At 43.6% G+C, this 20,713-nt stretch overlaps 1 protein-coding gene across 1 annotated transcript in view; it reads right to left on the bottom strand.

Moving 5' to 3' along the window:
- babam2 (BRISC and BRCA1 A complex member 2) overlaps positions 1-20,713 on the bottom strand; it is a 197,185-nt gene that overhangs the window by 173,721 nt on the left and 2,751 nt on the right. Inside the window, exon 3 of the mRNA XM_020500820.2 lies at positions 9,929-10,005. Coding sequence (XP_020356409.1) covers positions 9,929-10,005 — 77 coding nt within the window. The remainder of the gene's footprint in view (positions 1-9,928; positions 10,006-20,713) is intronic.

Raw genomic sequence — 20,713 nt, 5'->3', positions numbered from 1 at the left:
GTCCTATGGACAGAGTCTCCCACCTCAGCTGTAGATCTCTGCAGTTCATCCAGAGTGATTATGGGCCTCTTGGCTGCATCTCTGATCAGTCTTCTCCTTGTATGAGCTGAAAGTTTAGAGGGATGGCCAGGTCTTGGTAGATTTGCAGTGGTCTGATACTCCTTCCATTTCAATATTATCGCTTGCACAGTGCTCCTTGGGATGTTTAAAGCTTGGGAAATATTTTTGTATCCAAATCCGGCTTTAAACTTCTTCACAACAGTATCTCGGACCTGCCTGGTGTGTTCCTTGTTCTTCATGATGCTCTCTGCGCTTTTAACGGACCTCTGAGACTATCACCGTGCAGGTGCATTTATACGGAGACTTGATTACACACAGGTGGATTGTATTTATCATCATTAGTCATTTAGGTCAACAGTGGATCATTCAGAGATCCTCACCCGACTTCTGGAGAGAGTTTGCTGCACTGAAAGTAAAGGGGCTGAATAATTTCGCACGCCCAATTTTTAAGTTTTTGATTTGTTAAAAAAGTTTGAAATATCCAATAAATGTCGTTCCACTTCATGATTGTGTCCCACTTGTTGTTGATTCTTCACAAAAAAATACAGTTTTATATCTTTATGTTTGAAGCCTGAAATGTGGCAAAAGGTCGCAAAGTTCAAGGGGGCCGAATACTTTCGCAAGGCACTGTATGCCCTCCAATGTCCACCCATGGCTGCAACCCTGACCAGTCATGTGAAATCCATAGATTACGGCCTAATGATTTTATTTAAATTGAGTGATTTCCATATATGAACTGGAACTCAGTAAAATCTTTGAAATTGTTGCATGTTGTGTTTATATTTTTGTTCAGTATAATAATCTATGTAACTAAAGTGATTTGGTAAAATGTAACGGAGTAAAAAGTCAGTTCCTTTCCTGAGAAATTACTTACAAGCACAGCCCACAGAGAGTAACTAGAAAAGTACTAATTCAAAGGGCATTAGTGGACCGGATTCAAACTCGTGCTTACTCTAGCATATGTATGCCGTTGTCAGTGGCTGCACCCACTGGACCACACTGAGATAGGCTAAATATATAAATGGTTATTGCTTGCCTTGGACACATAATAAAACAAAAAATAAATATACTCCTTACAAATATTGTCATTTTATTATAATCCACATAAGAACTCTCACGAGACATGCTGTAGCCTGCACAGGCTACTTGAACTTACGTCCAGTGGACCTGCAGTCTAAATTATTGTATAGCCTACACACACCGCTTCCAGCTGCCCCCTGGCATCGATTCAAAATATTAAATAGGCATTCAAATCCTACTACTGCAGGATAGCTTTCCTCCTGACAAAATAGGTCATATTAATTAAGATCTGATATCTGTAGGCTGACACTTCTTGCCAAATTCCCCTGACTTGAATAAAGCTACCTTGTTTTTTATAGTTACCGCCCGTAACGGGTATCCTGGGTTAAATTATAGACTTTTTACAGTTACGACCCGTAACGGGTATCCTGGGTTAAAGTATAGACCTCTTACAGTTACGACCCGTAACAGGTATCCTGGGTTAACATGTAATCTCTTAAACTTGAAGGCCTTTTGTTACACAGTTTTGTTTCATTGGGTAAAAAGCAACATTCATGAACATGCATAAATAACCAGGCCTTGAATCTTGAGCCTTGTTTCGGTCTTTAACCCTTAACGGGTTAACTGAGGTATAGTGTAACGGCTTGCAGTCTACCAACCATGAAGGGTTATCTGAGGTATTGTGCTAGGATTTGGACCTGCTCATAAAATGAGGTCAATGTGAATCAGATGGATGTGTTACGCTCCTGCTCACATAAAATGAACCAGAATAAGATGGGAGTTTTACCTAATGTCCTTGGCTTCCGCTGAAGCTTTCACCTCAGCCAGCGGGATCAGAGTTTACATACGTGAACGCGGCAACATTGAATGGTGTGGAGTTTCCTCCCTCTAAAGTTTCAACTTAATGGTTTCCACATCAGCAACTTGTCTTACATTTCTACCTTCATTCCCCTACACCACATTCATACCCAGCCACAGTTACACACATAACAGTACATACTTAGGTATTAACTCAAGGACAGAACTACATACATTTAAAATAAGAATACACACTTTTATACACTTGAGCCTAACATTCCATTCATCAATAATAAACTCTGCAAAAAAATAAACGTCCTTTTACTGTCAACTGCGTATATTTTCAGCAAATGTAACATGTATAAATATTTGTATGAACATAACAAGGTTCAACAATTAAGACAAACTGAACAAGTTCCAAAGACATGTGACTAACAGAAATGTTATTATGTGTCCCTGTCCGATGATGCTGTGACACACCGCCCCAGACCATGACGGACCCTCCACCTCCAAATCGATCCCCCTCCAGAGTACAGTCCTCGGTGTAACGCTCATTCCTTCGACGATAAATGCAAATCCGACCATCACCCCTGGTGAGACAAAACCACAACTCGTCAATGGAGAGCACTTTTTGCCAGTCCTGTCTGGTCCAGCAACGGTGGGTTTGTGCCCATAGGCGACGTTGTTTCCGGTGATATCTGTTGAGGACCTGCCTTACAACACGCCTACAAGCCCTCAGTCCAGCCTCTCTCAGCCTATTGCGGACAGCCTGATGGAGCATTGATGGAGAGATTGTGCGTTCCTGGTGTAACTCGGGCAGTTGTTGTTGCCATCCTGTACCTGTCCCGCAGGTGTGATGTTCGGATGTACCGATCCTGTGCAGGTGTTGTTACACGTGGTCTGCCACTGCGAGGATGATCAGCTGTCCGTCCTGTCTCCCTGTAGCGATGTCTTAGGCGTCTCACAGTTCGGACATTGCAATTTATTGCCCTGGCCACATCGGCAGTCCTCATGCCTCCTTGCAGCATGCCTAAGGCACGTTCACGCAGATGAGCAGAGACACTGGGCATCTTTCTTTTGGTGTTTTTCAGAGTCAGTAGAAAGGTCTCTTTAGTATGCTAAGTTTTCATAACTGTGACCTTAATTTCCTACCATCTGTAAACTGTTAGTGTCTTAACGACCGTTCCACAGGTGTATTAATTGTTTATGGTTCATTGAACAAGCATGGGAAACAGTGATTAAACCCTTTACAATGAAGATCAAATTATCTTTGAAAGACAGGGTCATGAAAAAGGGACGTTTCTTTTTTTGCTGAGTTTTACTTTGCTCTACTGACGCATGCTCTGATATCCTAATGTCACTGCACCAATGTTCTTTCAATAACCTGAGAGATTCTCCCAACATCAGCTAGTCAGTGAGCTGAGCAGAGTATAATATAATACAGAGCACAACAAAAGTCCTTACTACTTTTATGTGGCTGCGTCCAGTATGAAGGAACTTAACGGTAGTTTCGCGAGCCAATGCTAACTAGCGTTAGAGCAATTACTGGAAGTCTGCAGAAACAGCTAGCATACTAGTTCTTCCAATAGATTTCCAGTTATTGAACTGACGCTAGTGAGCAACTTCCTTCAATCTGAACTGAGACTCTATCCACGCGCTCATCTGACTCTGGGGAAGTAGATAAAGAGCCTTATTGCCAAAATACCAAACTATCCCTTTAACTCAAGGGTAGTTCAGAATGTTCAGATGTAACACAATTCTATTTCCTTCAGCGCAGGGTGTTTTTGTTCTGTTATTCCCGTTTTTATGCCAGAGAGGGAGAAGAGAAACATACACACATGGCAATATTTTTTCCAGACAGTAGAGGTGTCAAACGGGAGGAGGGGATTTGCCATAAATCTGTCACATAACGCCTGGAAAACAGTTAAAAAATTATTATTGGTCCAATATACTGGCACACACAACATTCTCGGAGGGATCTGTAGAGGGGACTGGAGTAGGGGGTCAGCAATTTGCACTGGACCACCTGTACAACAGTGGAAGCCGCTGAGGGGAGGACGGCTCATAATAATGGCTGGAATGGAGTCCATGGAATGGTATCAACCACATGGAAACCACGTCGTTGATGTGTTTGATACCATTCCATTGACTCCATTCCAGCCATTATTATGAGCCGTCCTCCCCTTAGCAGCCACCAATGCTGCACAAGACGCAACACACACACAGGAAGCAGGGTGGTGAGGGCTTGTTACTAATATGCAGAGTGATACACACACGCACATTGTGCGCCAGGGTAACACCGACCGTTTTCACAGGTGTTAAAGTTATTGTGGTCACAAAATCCTAACCTTCACAAATCACACATTCTGCCAGCTATGCTGGTTAGGCTCTGGAAAGAACATGCTTTAAATGGGCACAGTTTGTGCCGTTCATTGTGTGGAGTGCCACCACGATCTTGCACGCTATCGGCAGGCAGGTCCAGACACTGGCCAGGACCCCAAGGCCTTGCATCCTGGACTAAACAAACGCTCTTCCTCAGGCAAAAGAACAGGAAAACATCAAGCAATAAAACACAGCACTGCCAAACTGCCAGGAGCTTGGTCTAAAAAGTTCTCTCCATATATTTTATGTGATTATAGGCACTTTTGGAAATGATGATGGGTACATTACTCAATCAATTTATAAACTAATTTGCACACAAATAAACTTGACCTTGGACAAAATACTGAAACAATTAAAAAAGACATACACGGTGTGGATGCCTATTTAAATGTAGGCTTCTTACAATAAACAAATAATCAGAAGTAGGCTTAGTAAAGAAAAATACATTGGGACATTTACTGGATATTTGAAAGGGAATTGGAAAGGGGGATACCTAGTTAGTTGTACAACTGAATGCATTCAACTGAAGTGTGTCTTTCGCATTTAACCCAACCCCTCTGAATCAGAGAGGTGCGTGGGGCTGCCTTAAAATCGATATCCACGTCATCGTCGCCCGGGGGAACAGTGGGTTAACTGCCTTGCTCAGATGCAGAATGACAGATTTTGAACCCGTCAAACACTTTTGTATTCATCCAACAGAATACTCCTTTAATTTCAGAGTTATATGAGGGGGAGAACACTGATGATCCAGGATTTTGGGGAAGTAGCCTACCCATACCCATTCTTACTGCAGTGTCCTAATTGAATACAAAGACATATACTGTATGCCAGGGGTGCCTGCTGGTTTTCTGTTTTACCTGATAATTAAATTGCACCCACCTGGTGTCCCAGCTCTAAATCAGTCCCTGATCAGAGGCCAACAATGACAAAAAGCAGCGAAGCTGGCTTTGAGGTCCAGAGTTGCGTTTGAGGGCTGTATGCCATAGTGCGCTAAAGGGCACAGAATAGCTTATACCAGCCAAATGGAATCACTTTCAGAGGCACAGTCCCATACTGACTGATTCACAGTATTTTCATTCTACTCAGTCATGATCTTACAGCTTAAATCTTGTGCCAAAGTCTGAGCAAAATGGTTAACCATCTGTTGGAATGACGCAGCTGAGGGAGAATTTGTTGTTGAGAAACCAAAACCAGGAAACAAACAATTTGCCTCAATAACTCCTGATGTTTTTGCACCCATTGACCTGCAGAAAGGTAGTGAATAATAGTCATTACTTCCATACAGTTTTGCTTTTGAGCAGTGGGGCCTACCACTTGTGACTATTTGTGTTAGGCTATATAACCTCTTCATTCACAAATGCCAAACACAAAAACCTCCTTCCTGGTTTTTCAACCTATTCCTGGGTTAATGAAAATATATGATGTGTGTGTGTGTGTGTGTGTGTGTGTATACGCGTGCGTGTCATGACTCACGGCCATTCCAGGAAAACCCAATTATGATCATTCCCACCAAAGATATAATCATTTCAAAACATCTTGTGGGTGCCTGGAGGCATTTTTGGAGACAACCTTATATGGAAAGCGTCAAATGTGGGACGTCTCTCAAATGTGAGAGGTTTGTTTAATGCAATTCCAGTAATGTCCAGTACAATAAACATCATGTTTATTGTGGGTAAGTAGCAAAATAGAGTGGCTGCCTGTGTTCAAATGTTCCATGCTTTCTTAAGCACTGAGCTTATCAAAAGACTCACAACTACTAAACTTGAAACGCTATTGACAAAACAATTTTTAGACGTAAGAAACCATATCTGACAATTTATTTAAAATACAGTATACATTTTTTTTTATAAAACAAATATATATATATTTCGGCACAGTCATCTTGGAAAGGCGAAAAACACATTGGGTGAATCCAACATAGGCCTATCGCAATACTTGAAATTTGATCAACATCCACATTTTGATCTACAAGATTTGATCTAGACTACACCCAGTGGTTATATGAGATGCCAAAGAGTTCATATGAGTTATACAACGGGTGGGTTTATCTTGAATGCTGATTGGTTAAAACCACATTCCAGCCAGTATATATTCCACAAGTTACCACAGGCTAAATCTATGACGTTAAAATGCCCATTTACTCTGTTCCATCTGACTGCGCAATCCACTGTCTCATCAGCCCAGCCAAGCAATTTATAAACTTGATCTCCACTATAAAAAGCATTGAGACATTATCTAATTTCTTTTAGACTAACATTTAGTTTTCAACAGCAGAGATTTGTATAAACCTTGCTGTCTGTCTCTCCGACATTTGCAACATTGTTTCAATATTCAAATTCGATCTCCAGCTGTCCCATAGTAATGAACCTGCCTGTCTGTCCGATGAGACGGACAGACAGGCAGTGTTTCTCAGCCAGTCGAAATCTTGAATCAGCTGCAATAATTTTTATGGATATATACAAAGAAATGTCAATTGAAAAGGTAAAACGAAGTGCAGCTAGTTTGCAGTCTTTCCAGCTTCAGCTTGAAATAATTGTGTTAGCTGTGTTGTTGGCTAGCTCCTCTGAACGACAACAGTGTCCTAAAGAGAGAGCACATTTTCTATGTTAGGCAAAATTGTGCCTCATTATCTCATTGTTATGGATGTATCCAAATAAATGTCACTTGAAAACAGCTTGAACAAATGTAAATGCAGCTACTCTGCTGTTATTCTGACGTGACTGTAAATTAGCTAAGGGATAGGAACATTGCCAGCCAGTATTGCAATGGAACATTTAAAATGAATGACTGGGTCACATCCATAGATTCAGAACAAAAGGTCTGAACGACTGGGTCGCGTTTCTGGCAACCAAACAGATAGAATGAACGACCAGCCGGCTTGATTAGCAACCCTAGATTTGTGTCGAGACTATATCTTGTGAAGGATGAAATACACTGCTCAAAAAAATAAAGGAAACACTAAAATAACACATCCTAGATCTGAATGAATGAAATATTCTTATTAAATACTTTTTTCTTTACATAGTTGAATGTGCTGACAACAAAATCACACAGAAATCACATTTATCAACCCATGGAGGTCTGGATTTGGAGTCACACTCAAAATTAAAGTGGAAAACCACACTACAGGCTGATCCAACTTTGATTTAAGTCAAAATGAGGCTCAGTAGTGTGTGTGGCCTCCACGTGCCTATATGACCTCCCTACAACTCTTGGGCACGCTCCTGGTGAGGTGGCGGATGGTCTCCTGGGGGATCTCCTACCAGACCTGGACTAAAGCATCTGCCAAATCCTGGACAGTCTGTGGTGCAACGTGGCTCCATCCTCCGCTGGTGGATGGAGCGAGACATGATGTCCCAGATGTGCTCAATTGGATTCAGGTCTGGGGAACGGGCGGGCCAGTCCATAGCATCAATGCCTTCCTCTTGCAGGAACTGCTGACACACTCCAGCCACATGAGGTCTAGCATTGTCTTGCATTAGGAGGAACCCATGGCCAACCGCACCAGCATATGGTCTCACAAGGGGTCTGAGGATCTCATCTCGGTCCCTAATGGCAGTCAGGCTACCTCTGGCGAGCACATGGAGGGCTGTGCGGCCCCCCCAAAGAAATGCCATCCCACACCATGACTGACCCACTGCCAAACCGGTCATGCTGGAGGATGTTGCAGGCAGCAGAACGTTCTCCACGGCGTCTCCAGACTCGGTCACGTCTGTCACATGTGCTCAGTGTGAACCTGCTTTCACCTGTGAAGAGCACAGGGCGCCAGTGGCGAATTTGCCAATCTTGATGTTCTCTGGCAAATGCCAAACGTCCTGCACGGTGTTGGGCTGTAAGCACAACCCCCACCTGTGGATGTCGGGCCCTCATACCACCCTCATGGAGTCTGTTTCTGACCGTTTGAGCAGAAACATGCACATTTGTGGCCTGCTGGAGGTAATTTTGCAGGGCTCTGGCAGTGCTCCTCCTACTCCTCCTTGCACAAAGGCGGAGGTAGCGGTCCTGCTGCTGGGTTGTTGCCCTCCTACGGCCTCCTCCACGTCTCCTGATGTACTGGCCTGTCTCTTGGTATCGCCTCCATGCTCTGGACACTACGCTGGCAGACACAGCAAACCTTCTTGCCACAGCCCGCATTGATGTGCCATCCTGGATGAGCTGCACTACCTGAGCCACTTGTGTGGGTTGTAGACTCCATCTCATGCTACCACTAGAGTGAAAGCACCACCAGCATTCAACAGTGACCAAAACATCAGGAACATAGGAACTGAGAAGTGGTCTGTGGTCACGACCTGCAGAAGCACTCCTTTATTGGGGGTGTCTTGCTAATTGCCTATCATTTCCACCTGTTGTCTATTCCATTTGCACAACAGCATGTGACATTTATTGTCAATCAGTTTTGCTTCCTAAGTGGACAGTTTGATTTCACAGAAGTGTGATTTACTTTGATTTACATTGTGTTGTTTAAGTGTTCCCTTTATTTTTTTGAGCAGTGTAGTATGAATAAATTCATGAAAATAAAAAATGTTATGAAAATATTTCAATCATTATTTGAATACGTTGGTAACCTGTTAAAGTGATAATGACCTCGAAGCTGGTGTTTGGAGTATTTATTGGCACAGTTGGTGTTAGGCCCGAGATGGCAAACCGTGCCAATACCTTTCGGTTACTGCTCCCATTTTTTGGACATTAAAGGCATGTTTCAAACACCGACTTCGAGGGCATTATCACTTAAATAACTCATTGTATTGTCCATTTTAAAAGAATGCCAAACCTTTTCAACCCAGCAAAAACAACATTCCCTAGAATATTAACTGAAGATAAACCACTCCACATCAAATAATAGTCTACTGATCAAGATTTCATTACAAACAATATTGCAATATTTTTTATTATAAAACAATACAGTGTATATTTGCAGAAGCTCTGCATCTGCAATGCAGAGACAACTCCACCTGGCCTCATATGAAAGCATAAGACCCAAAGGCAAAGCTGTTCAGGAAGATTTAGGCTTTCAAATGTTAGCATAGGCAGGGGACAAGGCAAAAAAACAAACATAAGATTGTTTCTCTCATTAAAAATCCATAAAGATTTAAATATTTCTTCAGCATCTGCGCAAGTTATCCATTTGCAAAGAAGCACAACTGATCAGTAAATCTGTCCCCAACCAAGTGAGAGCCGATTATATTTATGTTTACACCAACTACAGTATAACTTTCTCAAAAAGAATGGCAACATGCCGATGCTAACTTGCACAGCTACAAAACTAGAAGCTAAAATCATGAGCTGATTTAGGTCCCATCTATCACACTGGATTACTAATACATTTCTGCCCCTATCAACATAATCAGGATCAGCTGTCTCTATACACATAGGCAGCATCCTAAATGGCACCCTACTCCCTATTGACTTGCATAGCTAAATTAAAGGTTACATTTAAAATAAAACAAACAAAACAAATTGAGTACACTACTTTGTACCAGAGCCCTATGGGGCCCTGGACAAAAGTAGGGCATTATATAAGGAAAACAGTGCCATTTGGGACGCAGTTATGACCTTAACAACAGAGCCAACCAGCCCTGACCTGGACTAGATGTTCATGGCACAAATTAACCAAACACATGTGAAAGGAGACAAATAGGGGAGAGTGAGCCAGACAGACACTGCTTACATTTCAAGGTTTCTCCAGCGTAGGGGATGTGCAGTTTGAATCGATCACAACAGGGCCCTGGAGTCAGAGACGTGCATCTGAAGAGATGGGGAAAGAGATGTAAAATTGTGTGTCAAATGAAAGCTAAGAGTAGGGATGCACAATATAAATCGGTGAACATATTAGAATCGGATGATATTAGCTAAAAATCGTATCGGCCCAATGTCTAGTTTAATGCCGATGTGCAACACAGATGTCAAAGCTGACGTGCAAACCTATATAACGTAGGTACATGACGTAATGACGCCACGTAAAATGTTGTGCTACATGTGCAACACAGCATTCCTAACCTAGCCCACAATGTCTTCTGTGTGGATCGAGCAGTCATTTGAAAGAGCAAGAAAATTTCAGCGAGACAACTCAAAACGCGAAATCCATTAACATCAAGATAATGGAATTCATTGCCCTTGACAATCAGTCGTTCTCTTTCGTGCGTGATGTTGGCTTTCGCCGACTGGTCTTGCACCGGTACACACTATCAAGTGCGCAATTTTTCAGATGTTGCCCTACCGGAGTTACACAGTGACAGAGTCACTGCAATTTGCTTCACCACATGCATACTATGGGATGCCGTTTTAGTCTTTGCATGTCAAAAAAGATAGTCGCACTGTCAAAGCCGTACAAAAAAGTCTGCAAACAAGCAAACACCGGCCACGAACGATGTGTTTACAATACCGCGTTGGTAATAAGCACCATTTGTTCAACTGCAACTTCTGGGGTAGCTAGCTTTAGCACCAATAAATACAACCAGCCTGAAAAGAATGACCAATAGAAACCGCAGACATTTTCATTATTCTTAGCAATGATTTAGGAATCCTTGTGAGTATGTATTAGCTAGGTTGCCACTTGTTGTTCGCCTATTGAAATTGAACTTCAGTTCATGAACATAAATAGCTAGCCAGCTACTTAACCCTGTTGCCCAAAGCTAGCAGACAGCTAGCTTCATCTGGCTAGTGAGGGTCGACCAGACCACGTTGTGTTGTGTTGCTAGCCACAATAAGGATTAGGCACAATAGAGGAATTTGCAGTTTGCCTTCAAAATAAAAGTATGCTATTGACAGTGATGCAAATGAATATAATTAGTAGAATTATACCACTTTTATTTTGAAGGCTAACCGCAAAGTCCACTTTTGTGGCTAATCCTTATTGTGGCTAGCTTCACATACATGGGTCTGACCACCATTAATCAAATAAGAACAGTCTTATATTTTTATTTTACCTTTATTTAACTAGTTAAGAACAAATTCTTATTTTCAATGATGGCCTAGGAACAGTGGGTTAACTGCCTGTTCAGATCCACAGATTTGTACCTTGTCAGCTCGGGGGTTTGAACTTGCAACCTTCCGGTTACTAGTCCAATGCTCTAACCACTAGTCTACCCTGCCGACCCATAAACTAGGGTTATTTTAGATGACAGTTAGCTAACTATAGGTACTGAAACAGATTCTCGTTTTGCTATGTTTTTGGGGAAGAACATTGTTTGTGTCCATGAGCTAGCTAGCTTTTTTTATGACCAGCACTGTAGATGCACGAGACAACTTCACCAGCATCATAGCATACGTATCGATGAATCATTGTGACATATGAAATACGAGTGATAGTGTAATCCATATGTAATAACTACGTAAAAAATGTATGAACGTGTTAAATTATTATGTGATGTGCAGTCATATTCAGGTCATGATTGGTCAACAAGCTTATTTGACGTGTATTTTTTTGACACAAAGACCCAAACGGTGTTCTATAAAAATCCTGGTTGAGAATCAAACGACTGAACAAATGAACAACAAAACAGCACAGCAAGTTAGTGAAAGAAATAGGTTTTGATTATGTTTTACTGGTAATGGGGACATACGTAAATGCCAACAAAATAACTTTCTGGTCAGTGTGGTGTGTGTAACGTTTATTTAACTAAATAAGAACAAATTCTTATTTACAATGACGGCCCGGACGACGCTGGGCCAATTGTGCGCCGCCCTATGGGAATCCCAATCACGGCCGGATGTGAAAGACCCTGGATTTGAACCAAGGACTGTAGTGACACCTCTTGCACTAGAATGCTTAAAAGGCCCCCAAAAAAAGAAGGAGTTTTTAGCAGCAGCATGGTTAACGTTACCGCGCCGCAATTCGCTGAGAGTGCCGAGGGGAGAGTGGAGCTTAATGTAACACAGGTCAATTGTAGGGTAACTTGCAGTAAAACACCACCCAACATAATTTTTGGGGACTGACTTAAAAAATTGTGATGAGACAGATTACATTTTTAGTTGAGCAAGAGTAGTGCAACCAGGTAAAGTATTGGAGGGGGACATAAAATTAATCAATAGAACGCTAACTAGTTAAAATATCACATTTGAAACCTAGCTAATGATTAGCCCAATAGGGTTATAGTCACAGCCATGTATGTTCCCATTCAAGCTGATACCACGACGGCCATCAAAGAACTTCACTGGACTCTATGCAAACTGGAAACCACATATCCTGAGGCTGCATTTATTGTAGCTGGGGATTTCAACAAAGCAAATTTGAGGAAAACGCTACCCAAGTTCTGACAACACATTGACTGTAGTATTTGCGCTTCAAAATCTCTCAACAACTGTTATGACTACAAGGCCCTCCCCCACCCTCCATTCGTCAAACCAGATCACAACTCTATTCTGCTCCTCCCTTCCTACAGGCAGAAAGGCAAACAGTAAGTACCCGTGCTATGGACTATTCAACGCTGGTCTGACCAATCGGAATCAATGCTTCACAATTACATTGAAGTATACAGAGACAAGGTGACTGAGTTCATCAGGAATAGTAAAGGGGATGTTGTTCCCACTTTGACAATTAAAACATACCCAAACCAAAAACCGTGGATAGATGGTGGCAGGTAGCCTAGTGTTTAGAGCGTTGGGCTAGCAACCGTAAAGTTGCTGGATCGAATCCCAGAGCTAACAATGTAAAAATCTGTCATTTTGCCCCTGAACAAGGCAGCTAACAAGGCAGCTAACCCACTGTTCCCCGTAGGCCGTCATTGTAAATAAGAATTTGTTCTTAACTGACTTGCCAAAACTGAAAGTGCGAACCACAGTGTTTAACCAAGGTTAATGGGAATAAAGTTGGATATAAACAGTGTAGTTATTCCCTCCATAAGGCAATCAAACAGGCAAAACGTCAGTACAGAGACAAAGTGGAGTCGCAATTCAACGGCTCAGACACGAGGCGTACAGTGCGTTTTGAAAGTATTCAGACCCCTTGACTTTTCCCACATTGTGTTATGTTACAGCCTTATTCTAAAATTAATTTAAAAAAACAATGTTTCACACTCATCAATCAACACACAATAACTAATTTACTCAGTACTTTGTTGAAGGACATTGGCAGCGATTACAGCCTAAAGTCTTCTTGAGTATGAAGCTACAAGCTCGGCACACCTGTATTTGGGGAGTTTCTCCCATTCTTCTCTGCAGATCGTCTCAAGCTTTGTCAGGTTGGATGGAGAGCATCGCAGCACAGCTATTTTCAGGTCTCTCCAGAGATGTTCGATTGGGTTCATGTCTGGATTCTGGCTGGGCCACTCAAGGACATTCAGAGACTTGTCCAGAAGCCTCTCCTGCGTTGTCTAGGCTGTGTGCTTAGGGTCGTTGTCTTGTTGGAAGATGAACCTTCACCCCCAGTCTGAGGTCCTGAGCACTCTGGAGCATGTTTTCATTGAGGATCTCTCTGTACTTTGCTCCGTTCATCTTTCCCTCGATCCAAACTAGTCTCACAGTCCCTGCTGCTGAAAAACATCCCCACAGCATGATGCTGCCACCACCATGCTTCACCGTAGGGATGATGCCAGGTTTCCTCCAGGCGTGAGGCTTGGAATTCAGGTCAAAGAGTTCAATCTTGGTTTCATCAGACCAGAGAATGTTGTTTCTCATGGTCTGAAAGTCTTTAGGTGCCTTTTGGCAAACTCCAAGCGGGTTGTCATGTGACTTTTACTGAGGAGTGGCTACTGGTGGAGTACTGCAGAGATGGGAGAACCTTACAGAAGGACAACCATCTCCATAGAGGAATTCTGGAGCTCTGTCAAAGTGACCATCAGGTTCTTGGTCACCTAACTGACTAAGGCCCTTCTCCCCCGATTGCTCAGTTTGGCCGGGCGGCCAGCTCTAGGAAGTGTCTTTGTGGTTCCAAACTTCTTCCATTTAAGAATGATGGAGGCCACTGTGTTCTCAGGGACCGTCAATGCTGCAGACATTTTCTGGTACCCTTCCCCAGATCTGTGCCTCGACACAATCCTGTATCGGAGCTCTACGGACAATTCCTTCGACCTCATGGCTTGTTTTTTGCTCTGACATGCACTGTCAATTGCAAAGTTTTTTAAGGACTACAAGCGAGGCAGCCCTCACAGTAGGCGTCATTCCTTCCCTGGTGTGGGACCTTACATACACAGGTGTATGCATTTCCAAATCATGTCCAATCGATTGAATTTACCACAAGTGGACTCCAATCAAGTTATAGAAACATCTCAAGGATGATCAATGGAAACAGGATGCACCTGAGCTCAATTTTGAGTCTCATAGCAAAGGGTCTGAATACTTATGTAATTAAGGTATTTCTGTGTTTTATTTTTAATACATTTGTTAAAGTTTTTAAAAACTTGTTTTCGATTTGTCATTATGGGGTATAGTGTGTAGACTGATGAGGGAAATGTATTTAAACCATTTTACAATTAGGCTATTACGTAACAAAATGTGGAAAAGGGAAAGGTGTCTGAATACAAATCAAATCAATTTTATTTATTTGTCACATACACATGGTTAGCAGATGTTAATGCGAGTGTAGCGAAATGCTTGTGCTTCTAGTTCCGACAATGCAGTAATAACGAACAAGTAATCTAACTAACAATTCCAAAAAACGACTTATACACAGTGTAAGGGGATAAAGAATATGTACATAAGGATATATGAATGAGTGATGGTACAGAGCAGCATAGGCAAGATACAGTAGATGATATCGAGTACAGTATATACATATGAGATGAGTATGTAAACAAAGTGGCATAGTTAAAGTGGCTAGTGATACATGTATTACATAAGGATGCAGTCGATGATAGAGTACAGTATATACATATGCATATGAGATGAATAATGTAGGGTAAGTAACATTATATAAGGTAGCATTGTTTAAAGTGGCTAGTGATATATTTACATCATTTCCCATCAATTCCCATTATTAAAGTGGCTGGAGTTGAGTCAGTGTCATTGACAGTGTGTTGGCAGCAGCCACTCAATGTTAGTGGTGGCTGTTTAACAGTCTGATGGCCTTGAGATAGAAGCTGTTTTTCAGTCTCTCGGTCCCAGCTTTGATGCACCTGTACTGACCTCGCCTTCTGGATGATAGCGGGGTGAACAGGCAGTGGCTCGGGTGGTTGATGTCCTTGATGATCTTTATGGCCTTCCTGTAGCATCGGGTGGTGTAGGTGTCCTGGAGGGCAGGTAGTTTGCCCCCGGTGATGCGTTGTGCAGACCTCACTACCCTCTGGAGAGCCTTACGGTTGAGGGCGGTGCAGTTGCAGTACCAGGCGGTGATACAGCCCGCCAGGATGCTCTCGATTGTGCATCTGTAGAAGTTTGTGAGTGCTTTTGGTGACAAGCCGAATTTCTTCAGCCTCCTGAGGTTGAAGAGGCGCTGCTGCGCCTTCTTCACGATGCTGTCTGTGTGAGTGGACCAATTCAGTTTGTCTGTGATGTGTATGCCGAGGAACTTAAAACTTGCTACCCTCTCCACTACTGTTCCATCGATGTGGATAGGGGGGTGTTCCCTCTGCTGTTTCCTGAAGTCCACAATCATCTCCTTAGTTTTGTTGACGTTGAGTGTGAGGTTATTTTCCTGACACCACACTCCGAGGGCCCTCACCTCCTCCCTGTAGGCCGTCTCGTCGTTGTTGGTAATCAAGCCTACCACTGTTGTGTCGTCCGCTAACTTGATGATTGAGTTGGAGGCGTGCGTGGCCACGCAGTCGTGGGTGAACAGGGAGTACAGGAGAGGGCTCAGAACGCACCCTTGTGGGGCCCCAGTGTTGAGGATCAGCGGGGAGGAGATGTTGTTGCCTACCCTCACCACCTGGGGGCGGCCCGTCAGGAAGTCCAGTACCCAGTTGCACAGGGCGGGGTCGAGACCCGGGGTCTCGAGCTTGATGACGAGCTTGGAGGGTACTATGGTGTTGAATGCCGAGCTGTAGTCGATGAACAGCATTCTCACATAGGTATTCCTCTTGTCCAGATGGGTTAGGGCAGTGTGCAGTGTGGTTGAGATTGCATCGTCTGTGGACCTATTTGGGCGGTAAGCAAATTGGAGTGGGTCTAGGGTGTCAGGTAGGGTGGAGGTGATATGGTCCTTGACTAGTCTCTCAAAGCACTTCATGATGACGGATGTGAGTGCTACGGGGCGGTAGTCGTTTAGCTCAGTTACCTTAGCTTTCTTGGGAACAGGAACAATGGTGGCCCTCTTGAAGCATGTGGGAACAGCAGACTGATATAGGGATTGATTGAATATGTCCGTAAACACACCGGCCAGCTGGTCTGCGCATGCTCTGAGGGCGCGGCTGGGGATGCCGTCTGGGCCTGCAGCCTTGCGAGGGTTAACACGTTTAAATGTCTTACTCACCTCGGCTGCAGTGAAGGAGAGACCGCATGTTTTCGTTGCAGGCCGTGTCAGTGGCACTGTATTGTCCTCAAAGCGGGCAAAAAAGTTATTTAGTCTGCCTGGGAGCAAGACATCCTGGTCCGTGACTGGGCTGGATTTCTTCCTGTAGTCCGTGATTGACTGTAGACCCTGCCACATGCCTCTTGTGTCTGAGCCGTTGAATTGAGATTCTACTTTGTCTCTGTACTGGCGCTTAGCTTGTTTGATAGCCTTGCGGAGGGAATAGCTGCACTGTTTGTATTCGGTCATGTTACCAGACACCTTGCCCTGATTAAAAGCAGTGGTTCGCGCTTTCAGTTTCACACGAATGCTGCCATCAATCCACGGTTTCTGGTTAGGGAATGTTTTAATCGTTGCTATGGGAACGACATCTTCAACGCACGTTCTAATGAACTCGCACACCGAATCAGCGTATTCGTTAATATTGTTATCTGACGCAATACGAAACATCTCCCAGTCCATGTGATGGAAGCAGTCTTGGAGTGTGGAGTCAGCTTGGTCGGACCAGCGTTGGACAGACCTCAGCGTGGGAGCCTCTTGTTTTAGTTTCTGTCTGTAGGCAGGGATCAACAAAATGGAGTCGTGGTCAGTTTTTCCGAAAGGGGGGCGGGGCAGGGCCTTATATGCGTCGCGGAAGTTAGAGTAACAATGATCCAAGGTCTTTCCACCCCTGGTTGCGCAATCGATACGCTGATAAAATTTAGGGAGTCTTGTTTTCAGATTAGCCTTGTTAAAATCCCCAGCTACAATGAATGCAGCCTCCGGATAAATCGTTTCCAGTTTGCAGAGAGTTAAATAAAGTTTGTTCAGAGCCATCGATGTGTCTGCTTGGGGGGGATATATACGGCTGTGATTATAATCGAAGAGAATTCTCTTGGTAGATAATGCGGTCTACATTTGATTGTGAGGAATTCTAAATCAGGTGAACAGAAGGATTTGAGTTCCTGTATGTTTCTTTCATCACACCATGTCACGTTGGCCATAAGGCATACGCCCCCGCCCCTCTTCTTACCAGAAAGATGTTTGTTTCTGTCGGCGCGATGCGTGGAGAAACCCGTTGGCTGCACCGCTTCGGATAGCGTCTCTCCCGTGAGCCATGTTTCCGTGAAGCAAAGAACGTTATAGTCTCTGATGTCCCTCTGGAATGCTACACTTGCTCGGATTTCATCAGCCTTGTTGTCAAGAGACTGGACATTAGCAAGAAGAATGCTAGGGAGTGGTGCACGGTGTGCCCGTCTCCGGAGTCTGACCAGAAGACCGCCTCGTTTCCCTCTTTTTCGGAGTCGTTTTTTTGGGTCGCTGCATGGAATCCACTCCGTTGTCCTGTTTGTAAGACAGAACACAGGATCCGGGTCGCGAAAAACATATTCTTGGTCGTACTGATGGCGAGTTGACGCTGATCTTATATTCAGTAGTTCTTCTCGACTGTATGTAATGAAACCTAAGATGACCTGGGGTACTAATGTAAGAAATAACATGTAAAAAAACAAAAAACTGCATAGTTTCCTAGGAACGCGAAGCGAGGCGGCCATCTCTGTCGGCGCCGGAAGAAAACTTTCCAAATGCACTGTATATGGCAGGGTCTACAGAAAACTAGCCACTTCACGGACACCTACGTCTTGCTCCCGGATAAACTAAACACATTCTTTCCCCGCTTTGAGGATAACACAGTGCCACCGACGCAGACCGCTCCCAATGACTGTGGGATCTACTTCTCCATGGTCAACGTGTTAACCCTCGCAAGGCTGCCGGTCCAGATGGCATCCCTAGCCGCGTCCTCAGAGCAGCTGACTGTGTTTATGGACATATTCAATCTCTCCCTATCCCAGTCTGCTGTCCCCACTTGCTTCAAGATGTATTCCATTGTTCCTGTACCCAAGAAAGCCAAGGTAACTGAACTAAATTACTGTTTTGGTGCGCACCCACTTTACTTTTTGGCTGCATTTCAACCGAAATATGTCGTGTTTGATAACCGAAAGACACAGACTTCAAAACTAAAGCTGTTTTTGGTAAGTATAAACCCTTCCAGGTCTTCTGATGGAAGAACAGCAAAGATAAGGGAATATTTATGTGTTAAATTTGGGTTTCTGTGGACTCCGAGATAGAGGAGCCAAAATGCTAATTCCTGAGCGCCGACTCATATTATAGCTTAGTGAACGAAATCTGTAACGTTAAAAATAAATGTAACACAGCGATTGCATTTAGAAGAAGTGTATCTTTCTATATATATGTAGAACATGCATATTTAGTCAAAGTTTATGTTGTGTATTCCATGTTAGCTGACGGCATCTGCCGACGCAATCGTCATTTCTCCGGACATTTGAGTAGCATTTTTTTAACATGGCGTCATTGTAAACAGAGATTTATGGATATTTATAGCATATTATTGAAAAAAACATAAATGTACTGTGTAACATGTTATATTACTGTCATCTGATGAAGATTTCTAAAGGTTAGTGAAATTATTTTTCTTTTAATCCTGCGTTTGGTGATTGCATATTTTGTTCAATTTGGCTATGGAAATTAGCTGTGTCTTCGGTGTGTCTTCGGTGGTGGTTTGACATAAATATGTGCTATGTTTTCGCCGTAAAACATTTTAGAAATCTGACTTGCTGGCTAGATAAACAAGTTGTTTATCTTTCATTTGAGCTATTGGACTTGTTATTAATGTGTGGAGCTTAAATATTTCTAAGAATATTTTTGCATTCCGTGCGCCACCGTTCCAGCTGACGGTGGGGGGGCTGATCCCCAATTGGGGACCAACATCTTTGTCAGGTTAAGGATCATCTCCCCTCCACCTCTGCCTGACACCCTAGACCCACTGCAATTTGCATACCACCCCAATAGATCCAGACCATACAATCGTCATTGCACTCAACACTGCCCTAGCCTATCTGGACAAGAGGAATACCTATGTAAAAATGCAGTTCATTGACAATAGCTCAGCCTTCAACACCATAGTAGCCTCCAAGCTCATCATTAAGCTCAGGGACATGGGTCTGAACCCCGCCCTGTGCAACTGGGTTCCGGACTTCCTGACAGGCCACCCTCAGTTGGTGAAGGTAGGAAACAACACCTCCACTACGCTGATCCTAAACACAGGGGTCCCACAAGGGTGCATGCTCAGCCCCCTCCTGTACTCCCTGTTCACCCATGACTGCGTGGCCACGCACGCTTCCAACACAATTATCAAGTTTGCAGACGACACAACAGTAGTAGACCTGATTACCAACAATGACGAGATGGCCTACAGGGAGGAGGTGAGGGCTCTGGCAGAGTGGTGCCATTATAATAACCTCTACCTCAACAAAACGAAGGAGCTGATCGTGGACTTCAGGAGACAGTAGAGGGATTATGCCCCTATCCACAAAGCTTCAAGTTCCTAGGTGTACACATCACAGGAGGGCTAAAACCATCTCAAACTTTTACAGATGCACAATTGAGAGCATCCTACCGGACTGTATCACCGCTTGGTACGGCAACTGCAGCGCCCGTAAGAGCAGGGCTCGCCAGAGGGTGGTGCGGTCTGTCCAAAACATCACCGGGGGCACACTACCTGCACTCTAGGACACCAACACCACAGGAAGGCCAAAAAGATCATCAAGGACATCAACCACCTGAGCCACGGCCTGTTCACCCCGCTATCATCCAGAAGGCGAGGTCAGTACAAGTGATTCAAAGCTGGGACCTGGAGACTGAAAACACCTATCTCAAGACCATCAGACTGTTAAATAGCCATCACCCGGTTACTCAACCCTGCACCTTAGAGGCTGCTGCCCTATGTACATGGAATCACTGATCAATTTAATAATGGAACACTAGTCACTTTAAATCATGTTTACATACTGCTTTATTCATTTCATATAAGGTGGGGCAAAAAAGTATTTAGTCAGACACCAATTGTGCAAGTTCTCCCACTAAAAAAAGAGGAGAGAGGCCTGTAATTTTCATCATAGGTACACTTCAACTATGACGGACAAAATGAGAAAAAAAATCCAGAAAATCACACCAAAGAGCTGTCAAAGGACACCAGAAAAAAAATTGTAGACCTGTACCAGGCTGGGAAGA

Source organism: Oncorhynchus kisutch, linkage group LG14 (genome assembly GCF_002021735.2).
Source record: "Oncorhynchus kisutch isolate 150728-3 linkage group LG14, Okis_V2, whole genome shotgun sequence".
NCBI classification, from domain to species: domain Eukaryota; kingdom Metazoa; phylum Chordata; class Actinopteri; order Salmoniformes; family Salmonidae; genus Oncorhynchus; species Oncorhynchus kisutch.
This window is presented reverse-complemented; position numbering and strand designations above follow the sequence as displayed.